The following is a 16,189-nucleotide window of genomic DNA, read 5'->3' as shown; positions in this document are numbered from 1 at the left end:
TTACTGAGAGACCAAGCGTCCCCGCTGCGAGGCCCCTCTTCTCACAGCCAAGGCCTCGCGGGCCAGCCAGCCCCGTCGCACTCCGCGCCGTCCCCGGGGTTCCCACAGCCTTTTCCTGGGTCGTGACGCCTGGCAGTGCGCACGTCCTCCCTCCCTGTTCCGCCTTCTTCGCCGTCGCCTTGTTGCAGCCCTTCCGAAGGAGGGTGGGGCTGCACCTTAGAATCCGCTAGTCGGGTTCAGTAAAAGAAAAACTAGCCGCATTTTAATGGAGATGGAGCTGCCCGTCACCGTCAAGGCGCTCAGCGGCTCCAGCACCGCCGGGGCCCTTCGGCCTCCGGGAATCAGCGTCGGCGCAGACGGCCCCGGCTGCCCGGCGGCGGGGCGTGCAGTTCGCGCCTTCCCAGCCCCGGGACGCGCGCGCGGCGCCCCGCGTGTGAGCCGCTGTGACCAGGAGGGAAAACGGGGGGCGCTGCACTGCGCCCCCGAGTTGCGAGCACGTTTCAGGCGAGGCTGTCCTGTTCGGCCGGTCGGGGGCATTAGACGCGCTGTTGACATTTCCCGGGGAGTAACCCCATCGGGAGTCGGGGGCGCCCGCCCCGGTTTTGGACAAGCAGGAGTTCTGACATCAGAGACATGCCCACCCACGGGGCCTGCGGCCGGTCCCCCGCCCCTCCTCCCCTGCGGCCGCGGCTCATCCGTCCTTCGGCCCCGGCCCCGCCGCGGGCCGCCTTCCCGGCCGCGACGGTCTGCCCTACAGACCCTCCCGAAGGCGATGCCGAAGCCGGCGGCGGCTCGGGGGGATCGAAGACGACGGGGACACGCGGGGGCGGGGGCCGCCCGGAGGTCAAGCCCCGCCCCCCGCGCCTGCGCCCGCCTTCCCGCGAGAGGCTCCCGGCAGGCGCTGCGCGGGCACCCTGGTCGTGACGTCACGGAGGCGCGCCGGCCGTGAGGCAGGACCCCGGCGCGACCGCGTCCCTTCGGGTCCTTGAGCCGGGGCGGACGGCGGAGCCATGGCCTTGAGGCTGCTGAGATTGGCGCCGGCGTCCGCGCGGGGCGTTGCGGCGGGGGCCCAGCGCTTGGTGAGGCGGCGGGCGGGGGGTCCCCGGTCCCCGGTCCTCCCAGGGTCGCTGTCTGGGGGGACGCCCCCGCCCCGCGTCCCGAGTCGCGGACAGACCTCAGGGGTCCACGAGCTTCCCCGGCCTCGTTCTCTCGGCCACGCAGAGTCCAGGGCTCCCCGCTGCCCTGGTGGGGGAGGCCGGCCCGCAGACCCCGCGTGCCCGGCAGTGGGGCGCAGGCGCGGGAGCCGGTGCGGGGCAGCGCAGGCGGGTCTGGCGGCGCCGCGGCGGCCCGACGGGCAGCGGACCGAGAAGGCGCTTGGGTTGGATGAGGAGGGGGGCGCCTGTGGTAGCGACCGGGGGCCGGAGGACGTTGTCCGCGGAGGGCCCGGAGGAGCTGTGGCTGTGACGGGGGCCCGGGGGGCGGGAGCTGCCCCGGAGTCAGTCCGTAAAGGGATGTGACTCCGCGCCGAGGGTGGCGAACAAGTCAGTGTGAGAACTCATCAGAGTTGGGGTGAGGGGTCGGGGGCGGGAGGGAGGCCCCGCGCCCGGAGCGCCCGCGGGGTCTGTGGGTGACGGTGGAGGGATGAGGGGCCTCTGCCCCAGGCCCTGCCCCAGGCCCCGAGGGTGGCGGTGGGCCCCGCTGCCTTCGCAGTCCGCGTTGGGGGCGGGGCCCGAGGCCCGCAATCAAGGAAACGGGCAGCGGAGTCGCAGGAGCCGGCATTGCGCCCGCGGCCGCTGACGTCGCGCTGCGCTGCCGTGTCCCAGGCAGGACTCCACACGGGGGGGCCGCGGCCGCGGCGGTACGGCCCGCTGGCGTTCGTGCTCGGCGAGCGGACCACCAAGAAGCTGACGGCGTCCAGCAGACTGATCACGGTCGACGGCAACATCTGCTCCGGGAAGGGCCCGCTGGCGAAGGCGATCGCGGAGAAGCTAGGTGCGCGCGCGCGCCGGCGTCCCCGTGGGTTTCGGTCTCCCCTAATGCTGTCCGTGGAGAACTGGGCCAGGGCGGCTGTTTCACACTTTTTAAGTGTTTGTTGAAAACCCGTTTTAATGGTGTCCGCCCCTGACACGGGCGCACGGCAGTCACCGCGGAGGGCTGAGCTCCGTGGGAAGCCGACGTCACACGGCTGCTCCCGGCAAAGCCCGTGCCAGCGCGTCTCCCGCTCCGGTGCCGGTGTTTGTCCCGCGTCCCTGCCGGGGTCCCGGACCGGCGCTTGCCCACCTGGCCACGGAGCGGCGGGAGGGCTTCAGACAGGGCGAGGGTGCCGGGCACTCGCTGCAGGGCAGCGCAGCAGCTGACATGCTTGTCTCATGCGTGTTTTAGACGTGTCGTCTGTCTCCGCGCTGCCTAGAACCGCCTGTGAGCACGGCCTGTGGGCCCCTGTCCCCGCATCCTCCCTGGCCAGTCCCGCTGCTGGCGTTCCGACGGGCTTGCTTCCCAGCGGTGCTCGCGGCCCGTCTCAGCCGGCCCTGTCTCCTGCAGGCATGAAGCACTTTCCAGAAGCAGGGGTGCACTACGTAGACAGCACAACGGGGGACGGCAAACCCCTGGACATGCAGTTCAGCGGCAACTGCAGCCTGGAGAAGTTCTACGATGACCCCAGGAGTAACGACGGCAACAGTTACCGCCTGCAGTCCTGGGTGTACGCCAACCGCCTCCTGCAGTACGCGGACGCCCTGGAGCACCTGCTGAGCACAGGTGCGGGGCCCGCGGTCAGGCCGGTTCCGGGACTCGGCGCTTTAGGTCGTCCCTAGGGAGCTTTCCTGAAGGCATCAGAGGAGCCGAGCGCGCTCTCCCTGAGGCCCACGCGGTTGTTGCTTCAGAATAAAACGACTTTGTGTGTTCTCACCCTAGAGAAGCAGCCTGGGCGAGGCAGGGGGTTGGGGCTTTCCCCTGAAGGAGAGAGGAAGCGCGGGAATGTGGGTGGGGTTCGGAAATGCCCCGTGGGGTGGGTGAGTGCGGCCCGGGGGCTGGGAGAGGGTTAGAGATCGGCCTGCTCAGAGTGAGGAGGCCTGGCTCCAGGAGGGTCAGCGTGGGAGCGGCGCTGAGCCCACAGACTCGCCTGCCGGGGAGAAAGCTGGCCGTGTGCCGGGAGCGGGGTGTAGGGGGCGGGCAGGCAAGGCCAAGCCTCGGCTGGGGCAGGCGCAGGGTTGCGGTGGGCATGGCAGGCAGGAGACCCTTCTGCTGGTCGGGGACATGTGTTGCCACTGACGGGAGGAAGCAGGGTGCCCTGTTGCCCAAACCAGCGCGCCTGTGCTGTGTGTGAGAGCGGCTCCCACCTGGGTCCTTCTGAGACTCCCTGGGATTGTAAACGGCTGCGTTTTTCACTCCTGAGATGAAATGGATCACTTCCAGTGCTTCCACCGTCTGGTCTGACTCCTGGTTTCTGCCCCTCGTGTACAGGGCAGGGCGTCGTGCTGGAGCGCTCCGTCTACAGCGACTTCGTGTTCCTGGAGGCTATGTTCAAGCAGGGCTTCATCCGGAGGCAGTGTGAGTCTGGCCGCGGGCCGGCGCGTGCGCGTTCTGTGAGCGTCTGCGCGCTGAACAGGCCCCACTGCCGACAGCACTTCCACGGGAACGGGTCCGTCCGCCCTCCCCCCCGGGAAGGCGGGGTGGACACACAGCTCAGCCCCCAGCTCCCGCACCACCTTCCCCAGAGACCTGCCCACACCTCTGTTCTGCCTGGCAGGGCACCTGGGTTGTTTCTCTTCAGTCGATAGATTTAGTATCCTTGCACTGTTCCATCTCGAGGGTACTGTTTTATGCAGTTAGAGGTCTTCCGTCTCTGGTGCCTGTCCCTGGTCACAGCCAGCATTGTCCCCGCTCTGTCCTGCCCCCCAGCACGCGCTGCCCTGAGCTCTTCACACGGACTCGATGTTGGGTGTTGTTCAAGGTCTGACAGGCAGCACGTGGGCAGAAGCAAGGACCTTCTGAGTAGCAGTTGCCTGACTGTAGGGGACACGGGAGCCCACAGGTGGGACCAGGCTGTGCCACCCAGGAGTGTGCAGGTGGGGCGGGGCGGGGAAAAGGCCGGGTCAGTGTGCGCCCTGCTGCCTGGAGCCAGGCGGCGCGGCTGTGGAGGGCAGAGTAAGCGCTGTTGCCTAGTGAGGGGGGCCAAGGCAAGCCAGTGAGGAGTGGGTCAGGCCGCCTGCCCCTGGTGAGCACTTGCCCTGCACTGTGGGCTCCTCGGAACTCTGGGTGCTGTGGGCTCAGGCAGGAGGACGTCCACCCAGCTGGGAGGCGGCATGTCAGGGACAACGTCCCCGGGGAGAGTCCTGGCCAGCTATGTCTGACCTCTGGGCAGGCTCTTGAAGCCTGTGGCCATGGGGACGGACACAGCCCTGTGCGCAAGTGCCGGGGCACCGCCGTGCTCCTGGGCCGTGTGCAGCAGCACCGACTCCTGCGTCAGGCGCAGCTCGCTGATGGGTGCCCGGTTCTGGGAACGGGTGCCTTGGCCCTTGTGTCTGGAAGAGGAGCATGCTTAGAACTCTGTGTGGGGACCAATAGGTGACAGGGCCTCTCCTCCGGGTGCCAGGTGTGGACCACTACCACGAGGTGAAGAAGGTGACCATCTGCCAGTTCCTGCCCCCGCATGTGGTCATCTACGTTGACGTGCCTGTGCCTGAGATCCAGAGCCGGATCCAGAGGAAAGGGGACGTGAGTCAGCCTTGCTCGGGGCCCAGCTCTTCCCGCGGCCGCCCTGTCCTGCCTGTGGGCCAGCACCTCACGGTGATGGCACTTAACGTGCTTCCCACCAGCGCCCCTGCCACGTACCTGGCCCCCCTCGGCAGCAGGCCTTCTGCTCTCCAAGGACGGTTTTGTGCCTCTTACTTTCCTGTGACTCAAACTGACCACTGAGGCCCCACCCCCGTCAGTTTAACTCTGAGTGTGTCCCCCCACCCCCCACCCCTGGAACAAGGGTGCAGTCACCGCCATACACGTCCACTTACCTCAGTGGCCTTGGCTGACGCCGGATCAGGCGGCACTGGCCCTGCAGACATGCTGGGGACTCAGGATAACTGACAAGGATGCTGGCCCTGCGCCTGCTTCCTTTTGGGACATATCCCCCCAACAGGAGACATTGTCCAGACAAGAAGAACCTACTTTTTGACACTGGGGTGAAGATGAGACAAATCCTAAGTGGTCCTGAGGTCCCTTCGTGTTCCCCAGGTCCCCCCAGCGCCCACACGCGTCGTCCTGAGCTGCCCATGACGGTGTTCAGGGTGTGCCGTGCACCGGCTGCAGGCAGGCAGAGTGGCTCACACCTCTCTTCTTCCTTCCGCTTGGTTTAGCCACACGAGATGAAGGTCACCTCTGCCTACCTGCAGGACATCGAGGATGCCTATAAGAAAACCTTTCTTCCTGAAATGAGGTGAGCCTCATGGGCCTGGACGTCCCTCCCACGCAGGGTGGTGCCTCGCTGCCCAGGGAGCCATCTGGCTTGCTGTGGGGTGTTGTCCGGGTGTTTGAGGGATTTTACTTGTTTTCAGAGAGGGGGAAGGGAGGGAGAAACCGAGGGAGAGAAACATCCATGTGCGAGAAATACAGTGATCAGTTGCCTCTCACATGCCCCCAGCCAGGGACCTGGCCCGCAACCCAGGCCTGTGCCCCGACTGGGAATCAAACTGGCGACCTTTCAGCTTGCAGGCCGGCGCTCAGTCCACTGAGCCGCACCAGCTCCACAGGGTGATGCCAGAGTGGGGCGGGGGGTGGGGGGCATGGTGCGGGGATTCCCGTGGCGGGGCCGGGCCCCGTGCGCGGTGACAGCTTCTACCAGAAGCCTGCTGGCATGTTCTGGGTGCCGCGGGACCCCCCTGTGCCGGAGGCCTGTGGTAGTGAGACCCCGCGTGCGTCCCGGGTTCTATGGACTCGGTGTTTTAACCTGCTGTTCGTCAGCAAGAACGGCAGCAGGCGTTCCGGTGTGGTGTGAAGGGGGTTTTCTGTTGGTTGGTTGGTTTCTTTATTTTGTTAATACTTGTTTTGCCTTGTTTATTATATTTTTGAACTGCTTTGATGCTGGAAATAAACCGAAGCTAGAAATGTACTTGGCCGCGGGCCTCAGCACTGAGAGTGTGTGGTTCTGATGTCCGGCGGCAGCCGCACACGCTCGCTGACCTGGGAGGGTGCTCGGCCTGCCCGGGGGGCCGCACCGGCACTGGGGAGGGCGCACGGACCCTCGGACACCTCAAGGAACTCTCCCCTCTTCCTCTCCTTATTCAAACTGGAATGTAACCCGGTGACCTGTCATTTAACTGCCTCCCGGAAACCCGCGTAGCGTGAGCTGCTGGGCAGCATGGACTTCACCCACGTGCCAGAGACGCAGTCGGGGCAGAATGAGTGCCGGGCGGGGTAGGGGCATGGGCAGCAGTTTAACTCTGTATGAGGGGAGATGCCCGCTCGGGAAAGTCTCTAACTCCACACGCACATGCGCTGCGTCTCGTCTTCCCAGCAGGCCTTCCTGGCGGGAGGCAGAGTAAAATTGGGCATGAACCTGCGCCTGTCTGCCGCGTTGGCACGGGTGGTGACGCTGGCATCATTGTAGCAGGTCACGTACATTTCAGTTTAAGTGTGGCTCACGACTTCCTGGGGCGGTGACTGGAGGTTTGCGCCCATTGGCAGGAGAGCGCTCTGGGACAGAGACACCTGATGCGAAAACCTCCACGTGTGCCACGGGGGTGCTCTGCTGCCCTTCGCTGGGGGGGGGGGGGGCGGTGCGTCACGCTGCAGAGGCGGGCGCTCCAGCGGGCCCCTGCTCTGGGCCGCTCACTGGCATGTGGCCTGGTTGTGGCCTCAGGCCTCTGCCTGGGGGGGCCGCGGGGGGCGGGGCACAGCCTCCTTCGCCTGGAAGGCAGGGACTGACTGGCCTGCTGGGCGACCAGGCCTCCCGTGTGCTGAGGCGGCGGGCTCAGGTGTGGGAACTGGCACCTGCTGTCCCTGCCCCGAGGACTGCGGACGGCGCTGCTGCGGTCCTGTCGCGCCGCTGTCCCTGACTCAGTTCCAGCAGCTCAGGCGTCCTGTGTGACCACCACAACCACAGGGCTGTGGTCACACACTTCGTTCCTTCCTGTGACAGGTGCAGCAGCTGGAGGTGTTGGCGTGGCGTGTGGGGGCTTGTGCGCCCACCCCTGTGGATGCGGGGGATGGGGGCGGCGTGCGGGGGGCCAGGAGTGGGCCTGCTGTGGCACCATTGTCACGAGCGCAGTCCCGCTCGTACCTCGTCCTCCCGACCTGTCAGGCTCTGGGAGCCGGTGAGGCCCAGCCAGCACCCAGTGTGGCGTGGGATGCGCCAGGATCTGCCGCAGGCGATCCTGGGCGGAAGCGTTCGTTTGCAGCGACGTAAGGGTGGGAGACTCACACGGCCTTCCGTCTTCTCTTCCAGTGAGAAGTGTGAGGTGCTGCAGTACAGCGCGAGGGAGGCTCAGGACGCAGAGAAGGTACGACGGCGGCGCGGAGGTGGGCGGGGACGGACTGGGACACGTGTGTGAGGTTCTTGCAAATCAGGTTGTCAGTTCAGGTCCCGCTGGTCCGGGAAACGTTGGGTTTTGCCGTCTGAGAGGAGGTGCCCACGTGCCACACTCCCTGCTTGTGAGGCTGGGACCTTCTTTCTCCTGATGCCGTGTCTGGGACCTGAAAGCGCAGGAGGCTGGAGAGGGAGCCCGCCTCGGGTTCCCGGCTCCAGCGCTTGCACAGCACAGACAATGGGATGGGAAGGTACCCAGTGAACGAGCAAGTGCAGTCTGTCGGGGCACCAGTGTCCCCAGGTGAGCAGGTGCGTTTGTAACCTCCCAGTCAGTCTCCCTGTAATTAATGAGTAACAGGGAAAAAAGGGTTCAGAGTCACACAGGACGTGTGCCCTCCCAGACACAAAGCCATAGTGTCAGAACGATGGCAGTGAGGGCACCTGTGTGTGCTCTCCTGTATGTCTGCTCACCAGTGTGCACACTCATGTATACACTAACCTGTGTGTGCGCTCACTTGCGTGCGCATGCGTGTGTGTGAGATGTTGGTTTGGCGAACTCAGTATTTTAAAAGGTAGCGAAAAAGCAGGGGCAAACGGGCTATTTCTTGAACGGTATTGAGGCAGCCAGCCATCCATCCGGTTAAAGAAAGAAATACCGTCCTTCTCGTCTACAGCATATGAAGCATGAACTACTAAACACACACACGCCAGGTGCGGGAGGGGCAGAAGGGAAGCCAGGCGGAGCGCCGGGCCGGGGTTGGGGACCCGTCCCTGCGTGCTGCTGGTCGGGGCTGAGCGTGCTCGGGGCTGCCCGCAGGCGGAGACGCACAGGCTCGAGAAGAAAGATAATGCGCTTCAGCTCCGAGGCTCATTAGCTGGGTTCACAGTCGCGTAGTTTCAGACTCTTAGGGCTCAGGCGGGTCCTCAGAGTTGGGGGTGGGGAATGGCTTCGTCCCGAAGGCGGCCCCCCGGGGCCTCTGGGAAGCGCGTTGACCTCCCTTGTTCTCTGTGGCTTCCGGAGTGACGTCACTTGGAGAAGGTGAGGAGCCTGTCGCGGCCGCTGGTCTCCTCCCTGGCCGGCCTCCTTTCGCACCTGGCCCTTCCTCCCAGACTGCCCGGTGTCCTCTGGGCGAGGCACGCACCTCGAGGCGCCATCCCCCGTCCGCATTGCCCTGACGGGCGTTTGTCCCGCTGCCTTTCTTTCTGTCGTGGTGTGGTTCTCGCTGCCGAGTGTTTGCAGTTGATGGTGTATTAAACTGTGTCCCTCACATTTCTAAAAGGAGACTCCCCCCCCGAAATTGCACCCTCTCTGTCCAGGTGGTGGAGGACATCCACTACCTCACGTGCGACAAGGGGCCGTGGCCGGACCAGGACGACCGCACCTTCCACCACCTGCGGATGCTGTGAGTGTGGGGCGCGGGGCACGGGGGTCGGGGCAGGCATGGCCGGCCCGGGCCACGCGCAGGTTTGGGGAGGCCGGGCGCTTGCAGGCTTCCTTTTCTCCCCCAAACAGGCCCCTGCGTTCTCTGCCTGATAGGGGTGATGCTGGCAGTGCTCATTCCGCCGACATCTCAGCTCCACCACGTGCAGGCGCTGTGTCAGGGGTCGGGGGTCCCACCAAAGACAGGGTTTGAGGGGGCGCTAAGGCACCCGAGTCAGGAGAGCCGCGTCGGTGCTAGAGGCTGGGAAGAAAGGCAGCCCCGGGTTAACAGGCAGTGAGTGACGGAGGCCCCGTTGGGGAGGCCGTGTGGACGGCTGGTCCTCTGACCTCTGCGGGGCCGAGGGACGCGGGGTGGGCCCTGCAGTGCCTGGGAGTGGGCCCGGGGCTGGGGCGCCGGGCTGTGCAGAGGCCCTGAGCGGGCGCTTGGTAGAAAGGTGTGCTCAGCAGCCTGGCTGCTGGAGCTGGAGCCGAGGCGCCTGGAGGCCTGAGCAGCTCCCCCTGGTGGGGGGCGGGGGGCCACCGAGAAGGTGGCGGAGCCCCTTGTGACAGAGCCGGGAGCTGACGCCCGGAGCACGGGGAGTGGGCGGGGCCCCTGGCGGCTTCTTCCACTGGCGACACGCAGTCATTTCCCAAACGCGATCGTGTGTTAGCGCGGTCCTAGGTCGTGTCCAGAGTCTCTGCTAACATCGCAGTTTCGGCCGTTACTCAGCCATGTGGTTATCAGAGCGGAGGGCGAGACCCTGCAGCTCCTGCAGAGCCCAGTGAGACCTTCGGGGAGTTACTGTCCTTCGGTCAGTGCGCCGCCCCTGTCCTTCCCTCCTCCCAGCTCCCCGCCCCGCCCCGCGTATGTCCCAGCAGCTCACAGTGGCAGTTGTGTTTATTTTCATTCCATCCTACTTCTTCATTTGGGGGCTCAAGTGAAAATTATGACCAATTTTCTGAGATAATTACTGTAAACACGCCATTTACCAGCTATGCTCATTTTGTCCAGAACCTGCCCAAATTACCGGTTGGGAGCCTTCTTGTGCCGTCTCGGCTGCGTGTGCTGGGGTGTCACTGTGTGTGCGTGCGTGTGTGTGTTCGCTGAGCGGCGACTTCCACCTCGGAGAAGTTTTGGGCTTGTAGCCGAGACCCATGGCTTTCTGGCACCCGCGCACCACTGCAGCCAGGCCGTCCCGCCCGCGCCCGGCGACTCTGTGCGACTCCCGGAGGGCGTCTTCCTCACGGTGGTCCCGGGCCTGGGGCTGTTTTAGGAGAAAATAGACTTTCTGTGGGTTTGGGAACAGTCTCGGAATCCTGAAACATAGTTTACTACTTTACTTTCCCTGTCTTTTCCTGCTTTGCGCTTCTGTTCTAAAGCATGGGGGCGCCGCTCGTGTACCCCAGACTGCGGGCCCTTCGCCTGCGGGCGCGAAGAGGCTGCGCTGCTGGCAGTTCTGAGTCGTCCTTCATTAGACCGAGTGCTCTGCAAACGGGGTGTTGCCTCTCTCACTGCTGCTTGCTCCCCGAGTCATAAAAGGCATCCTGTGTCTCTGCTCCTCCCTTGTCTTCAGTCTGGACTCTGTGGTTCACTAGCGATGAGGACGCGCTGGGCTGGGGACGGGCTCCTCCCGAGTCCCAGTCAAGCTCATAGTGACGCCCCGAGGCGCTAGTGCAGGCGACCTTTCCAGTCTGCAGGCACCAGTGTGACGCCCCTGTGCTCAGCGGCGGCCCCCATGAGGGCGTGTCGTTGTCATTCTGCTGTGTCACACGAAGGTGGCGCTGTCGCTCTGTGCGCCATGTGGGCTTCCAGCCTGGTTGGAGCCTCAAATTTTCGAGAACTGTATTAGCGTGTTTAAGCTCGAGAGGAAGCCACATTGTGCCCTCTTTGATACTGGTTAACACTTAACAACACGAGCTTCATTTTAGGGGAAATTGTTTATTTGAGGTCACTTTAAAAAATCTGTTCTTGTATGATAAGAATAGAATAATTCTGTGGGTGTTAAAAACAAGGGATGGGTATTTGTGCGTTGACACATGCTTATGAAGAATATTCTACAACCAACTTGCTGTGGGGGCAGAAAAGCCCCGTCCGAGTGTGTCCGCTGTGGCCACGGGCATGGTCTGCGGCCGCCCCGGTCAGGACCGCAGCACTTCTGGGAGTGACGTGTGGTGAGCGGCTTGTAGCCATCACGTGGCGACGCGGCTGTTACAGGTGACACCAGGGAGGCCTTCTGCCTGCGTGGGCTCTGTGCTCTGTGGGAGTGGGGCCCGGCAGGGATGTCCTGGCTGTGCGGGACCACTGGGTGTGGGAGCGGGCTCCGTGGCCTGGTCAGTCTGGATGCGGCTCCCAAAGTGGCAGAGAGCGGAGGCAGAAGGAACCTCCCTTTGGGCCATTTCAGGCAGCGGCATCCGCCACGATCCCTCTGTGATGGGAATGTGGCCACTTCCAGTAATTGTGTTCCTTGCCCCCGAGTCCTTAAGAAAGGAGACTTTATCGTAATGTTTCTGTCTAAAAGGCCCAAAAATGCTTTTCATCTTCAAGCATAGTGGTTTTATTCAGACTAAGTTTTAGCAAATTATAACCAAGTATAAATATTTTAGCATCCAGCAAACAGAGCAGGGACACGGGGGGAGGCCCTGTGATTTGTCGTAATTGGTGCTGGGACAGGCAGAGAGCAGTGGCACCACGCCACCCCGCGTGGAAGCTCACCCCCAGCCCGCCCACGCCTGAGCCCGCCAGTCCGGGTCCCCCCGCGGCGGCCTTGGGAGGGCTGCAGGCCCGACACCGCACTGTGGACCTGGCGGGGCCGCCTGGCGCAGGGCTCTGCTCCTCCTGACTCGGCCGTTGTGTGGGTTTTTAATGAGGACACACGGGCACTGGCATGCAAGGTGTCTGTGTTTGCTCTTTACTCGGCTCCTCCTGTGTTGAACACATGCTGTGGCTCCTGTTCTGTGTTTCCAGACCGCATCCCTTTCCAAAGCCACACCGAGGCTCTGGAAAGACCCCGCTCAGGCTGCGCGGTCCGCTGCGGGCCTCCGTGCCAAGGCTGTGACCGCGACCCCTGCTCGGGAGCGACCGGCAGGCATCCGCTTGAGCGTGTGAATCGTTTAACGAGGACGTGTTCACGACCCAGCCTGGGGGCTTGTTTGGTCGTCTGTGGTGGTGGCTCAGGGTGGCCCTGTCTGCCTTCTCTCCCAGGGTCCAGGACAAGCTGGCGGTGCTGAACTACACCACCATCCCCATCTACCTCCCGGAAGTCACCGTCGGTGCGTTCCAGAGCGACCGGGTCTATCGCGAGTTCATGGAGGTGAGGCCTGGGACGCTGCGGCCCCGCCCGCGTGGGGCTCCAGCCCTGGGGTCCCCTCACTTCCCTGAAGAGTGATGTGGCCGTCGTTTTTGACTCGCTTTAGTGGAAGAGCTTCCTTCTCGTGGAAAGGATTCTCCCCCCGCCCCCCGGGTCTGTGGGCTGGGCAGTCCTCCCGGGGCCACCGCGCACCGAGGGGCCTGGGCAGGCTGAGTGGACGGCCCTCCTCGTCAGCATGCTTGTCCCTGAGCCTTTGTCACCCTTCCTCAGCGTCGGCTTTGACTGTGGCGGTGCCTGGCTCTTCGTGCCGCACCCGCCCATGAATGCTGGGTGGGGAGGTCTCTGCAGGAGGCCCTGGTGGCAGATGGAGTGTGTAGGGCAGGCGCCTGTGCGTGCGTCACTTGGTGACTGCCAGCGTGAACGCAGACTCTGGTCAGTAGCTCGGGTGTCCTGTGGGCACTGTGCTCGTGGTCTCTTGGGACAGCGGAGGCGAGCCTTTTCCGTCAAGGCCAGAGGTTCCGTAGTAAGGCCCGCACAGCCTCTGTCATGACCTCTCCATTCTGCTCTTGGCAGTGACAGCAGCCACAGCTGAGTACAAACAGCGGGCTGACTGGGGGCCACAGGGACCCACTTACAAAGCAGTCAGCAGCCGGATCCGATCTGCACCCGCGGTGTGAGGCCCGAGCCTGGTCGGAATCCCAAAGGGAAGCAAAGCCCGGACCCCCTCCCCCTCCATCCAGCAGCAGCAGCAGCAGCGGGACCGTCTGGCGCGAGTCTCCTGTGTGTAAAACTGAAACGCGTCCTGGCTGCTGGGTCAGCATCTGGCGCGCTCTCTGCTGCTTAGTTTTTCCTTAAGCAAGCAGTTCCGCTGCTAGAAATCCATCCTGAGCACGTGAATCTGGGGGCCACGCAGGGAGCCGTGTCTCACCGGAAAGCGTGTGGCTGGCCGCCCCGTTAGGAGGCACCGCAGGCTGGACTGGGAAGGCATGGAGGTGCGTCGGGCCAGCGGTGCGGAGAGGCGGGGGCCCTGGGGCACGGGCTCTGATGGTGGCTCGCGCACGCACAGCGGTGTCACGCCAGGCCCGTCACTCACCTTCACGTCCCGCCCGCACATCACGCCGTGCCCCCGCTGCTGGCTCTGGGTGGGGCGCGCCGGCGAGCCAGGGCGGGGCCGAAGCTGAGCGGCGTCCCTGGCGCGCCTTCCGGAGAGCAGAGTGCTCCCCGCAGCTCCCTGAGCCGGGGAGACCGTCCAGCCCCTCCCGGGCAGCGGCCCTCAGCGCCGGGTGCCCACACCAGCCCTGGTTGGTGCCTGCTCAGTGCGCCTCCGCGGGCCCTGCGGGGTCTGCACCCGGGCCAGAGCCCCCGAGCGGCCGGCGTGCCGCCACCTGGCTGTGTTCAGGCAGAGATGGCGGCCCCGCGCTCTGCAGGGGCGCTCGGCGCGTCTGTGTGTGGCTGCCGGGCTTCGGTTTCAGGGGAGAGTGGGAGCGGGGGAGAACAGCTCCTGGTCCCGAAGTCCCGAACTCCCCAAAGCGCCATGAGCTCAGGGACCGGCAGGCACCCGCAGCGCGTGCTCGCTGGGCTCAGAGCAGGCCATGGGGCTCTGCGCCGCCCCGCCCTGCGGAGGCCGTGGGTGCTGGCTGCACCCTGCCGCTCAGGGCGCTCCCCTCTGTCTGTCCTTTGCTTTCTGTGACGCTTCGTAAGTAACAGTTTGGGCAACGTTTTCAGACGTTGTTAATGAAATTGTGTAGGTAGTGAGCAGGGGACCCTTCAGTGAGCCAGAATGTAATAAAAAAAATTTACTACACAAGAAGAAACAATTTAAAATCAGAGTTAAGTTCAGCTGGAAGGGCAGAAAACTAAAACCCGAACTGAGCCGGGGGGTTCCTGCCCCACATAAAGGGTGACGGTGTGTGTGCTACAGAGATGCTGGGCAGCTCCGCTCCAGGCCCTCGGGGGGAGCTTCGTTCACGCACGGCCCCCGCGGGGGGGCTCTCTGGCGGGGCGGGGGGCGGGCGGCGGCTAATTCCAGGAGCAGACGGAGGGATGGGCCAAGCCTTCCCCACTTCCCTGTACACTGGGGACGTGAGTGGGGGCCGGCGCTGCCCCCGAGTGCCATTCCCGGTGTGGGAACGTGCCGGGCGCTCTTCTCGGCGCCGCGGCGTGTTCACCATGAGCCTGGGGTGTGGAGGTGGTTGCAGTGAGCAGGCCGGCGGGAAGTGATGCGGAGGAGCACCTTCCTCTGTGACCCTGGTGTGACCTGCTCGTACGTGACCCTGCTCCTGGTCTCTGTCACCTCAGAGAAGGGACCGAGGGCCTGGGACCCCGCCTCGGGCCAGAGTCCAGGGCAGGTGTCGTGAGGCCATCACTAGGCGGCTGTGCTCGGCAAGTCTGCTCCCCTGCGGGCCTCGTTCTCTGTGGTTAGAAGCCGCCTTGGGGAGACCAAAGCGGAGCCGGACTGTCGCCTGTGCAGCCCCTCAGTGGCTGCTGTGAGGGCCGGGCCACCGGTGTCGGGTGGGGGGCGTGAACCCAGGGCGTGCAGAGCTCTGGGGCCGGAGCGTGTTTGCTGCAGGGGTGGGGCGGCCAGAGAGCCTTTCCGGGGACGCTTTGCTTTGCCGGCTGGAGCACTGTGCCCTGGCCTAAGGCTGTGGCTGGTCCTTCGGGTGCAGGGACATCTCTGCCGGGATAAGCAGCATCGTCCCCACCCTGCGGCGGTGGCCCTGTTCGCCGACCTCTGGCTCCCTCTGCACAGACTCCCCGCGTCCCCAGCACAGGGCCATAGGCCCTGCACCCACTTCCTGGGCCACTGCACCAGCCCCCAGACCAAGTCATCAGACAGTCTGGGGACAGGGGAGAAAATCAGGGTGTCGGTGGGGCTGGTTCCTCCACAGGCACCTTCAGTTCTTCCCGCGTCCCCTCCGTGGCTCGTCACCCCCCTGAAGCCACGGAAACGCTTTGTTGGTGGCATTTGCAGGCCCTCCGCCAGCGCGGAAGCTCTGCAGGCAGTTCTGTGTGGGGCCTGGTTCCCACGCAGCCCATCGCCCGTGGCAGAGCCGTGCGGAGGCCTCGCCACCGTGGCGACTGCAGGGGTGGGTCAGGGCTGCTGCGGGGTGAGCTGGGGGGCCTGTGAGCCGTGGTGACCATGGCCTGCTTCCCTCCACAGCTGCCGGGCCACAAGTACAGCCCTGGGTACAACGCGGACGTGGGCGACAAGTGGATCTGGCTGAAGTGACGGCGCTGCTGCCGAGCTGCAGTGCGGGGACGACGGGGGCGCTCCAGGCTGCGGGCCCCCCGGCGCCGCGTGCTTTCACATCGGGGGTGGGGGGGCGCGTTTGCTCCTGAACCGGCTGTGGGAGGCCCCGCGTGTCGTCGGGTGGAAGGGAGCGCCTTCTGCTTCAAGGGGTTTGGAACCTTCTCGCTTGATGTGGGGAGGTTGCAGTTGTCACTGGGAGAGCTGGGAGCTGGGCCTCACCCTGTGCCCCTCGTGCAGGTTTGCACGTCGCTTCTCAACTTCAAATAAAACGGCTCTGTGGCCCGTGTCGCCCTCAGACCTCGGCTCGCTCGTGGCCTGTCCCTCCCGTGTGTGCGTCCCTGTGTTCGTTGGCCAGATCACTCTCTGTGTGCTGGGACTGGGATTCGTACAACTCAGGTGTGTGTGAAGATAAAAGCACTTACTCTGTTGAACAACTGATTAAAGCAGAGTTGAGAGGGAAACCAAATGTGGAGCAAGTGGCCGAGGCTGCGTGTCTGCCCTGAAAGCACCCCCAGCCATCGGGGGAGCGCCCTCGTCGCCGAGCTGGAAGCCGAAGGGCAGTCACGGCAGAGCGGCCGTCCTCGCCCCGAGCCCAGCGCGCCAGTCGCAGAGCAGAGCGTCCCGTCGCCTCCTTTCCCTCCACTGACACACTTGGGACACGCAGCGCCTCCACCAGCTCGTCGCGGGGATAG

The 16,189-nt window shown here is 64.6% G+C and overlaps 1 protein-coding gene across 2 annotated transcripts; it reads left to right on the top strand.

Annotated features, from left to right (window-relative positions):
• Window positions 1-943: 943 nt before the first annotated feature.
• On the top strand, window positions 944-15,817 carry NDUFA10 (NADH:ubiquinone oxidoreductase subunit A10). Of its 2 annotated transcripts, XM_090285270.1 has the most exons (10): window positions 947-1,079; window positions 1,824-1,992; window positions 2,542-2,757; window positions 3,463-3,549; window positions 4,595-4,716; window positions 5,352-5,431; window positions 7,439-7,493; window positions 8,837-8,922; window positions 12,142-12,250; window positions 15,408-15,817. In XM_090285270.1, the coding sequence occupies exons 1-10, from the start codon at window positions 1,011-1,013 to the stop codon at window positions 15,474-15,476; spliced, it is 1,062 nt and encodes a 353-aa protein (XP_090141396.1). In that variant the 5' UTR covers window positions 947-1,010; the 3' UTR covers window positions 15,477-15,817. The 2 variants fall into 2 exon arrangements, with proteins under 2 accessions (XP_090141399.1, XP_090141396.1); XM_090285273.1 differs by lacking the exon at window positions 12,142-12,250 and having other exon boundaries at window positions 944-1,079.
• The last annotated feature ends 372 nt before the right edge of the window (window positions 15,818-16,189 follow it).

The sequence above is a fragment of the Furipterus horrens genome, unplaced genomic scaffold (assembly GCF_987537825.1).
Source record: "Furipterus horrens unplaced genomic scaffold, mFurHor1.1.pri manual_scaffold_1, whole genome shotgun sequence".
NCBI classification, from domain to species: Eukaryota; Metazoa; Chordata; class Mammalia; order Chiroptera; family Furipteridae; genus Furipterus; species Furipterus horrens.
The sequence above is the reverse complement of the archived record's forward strand: the minus strand, read 5'-3'. Positions and strand labels throughout refer to the sequence as shown.

Coding starts and splice junctions, on each gene's coding strand:
- NDUFA10 (XM_090285270.1), top strand. CDS start 1,011: ATGGCCTTGAGGCTGCTGAGATTGGCGCCGGCGTCCGCGCGGGGCGTT. Junction 8,923..12,141: donor TTCCACCACCTGCGGATGCT/GTGAGTGTGGGG, acceptor CTTCTCTCCCAG/GGTCCAGGACAAGCTGGCGG. Junction 12,251..15,407: donor TCTATCGCGAGTTCATGGAG/GTGAGGCCTGGG, acceptor TTCCCTCCACAG/CTGCCGGGCCACAAGTACAG.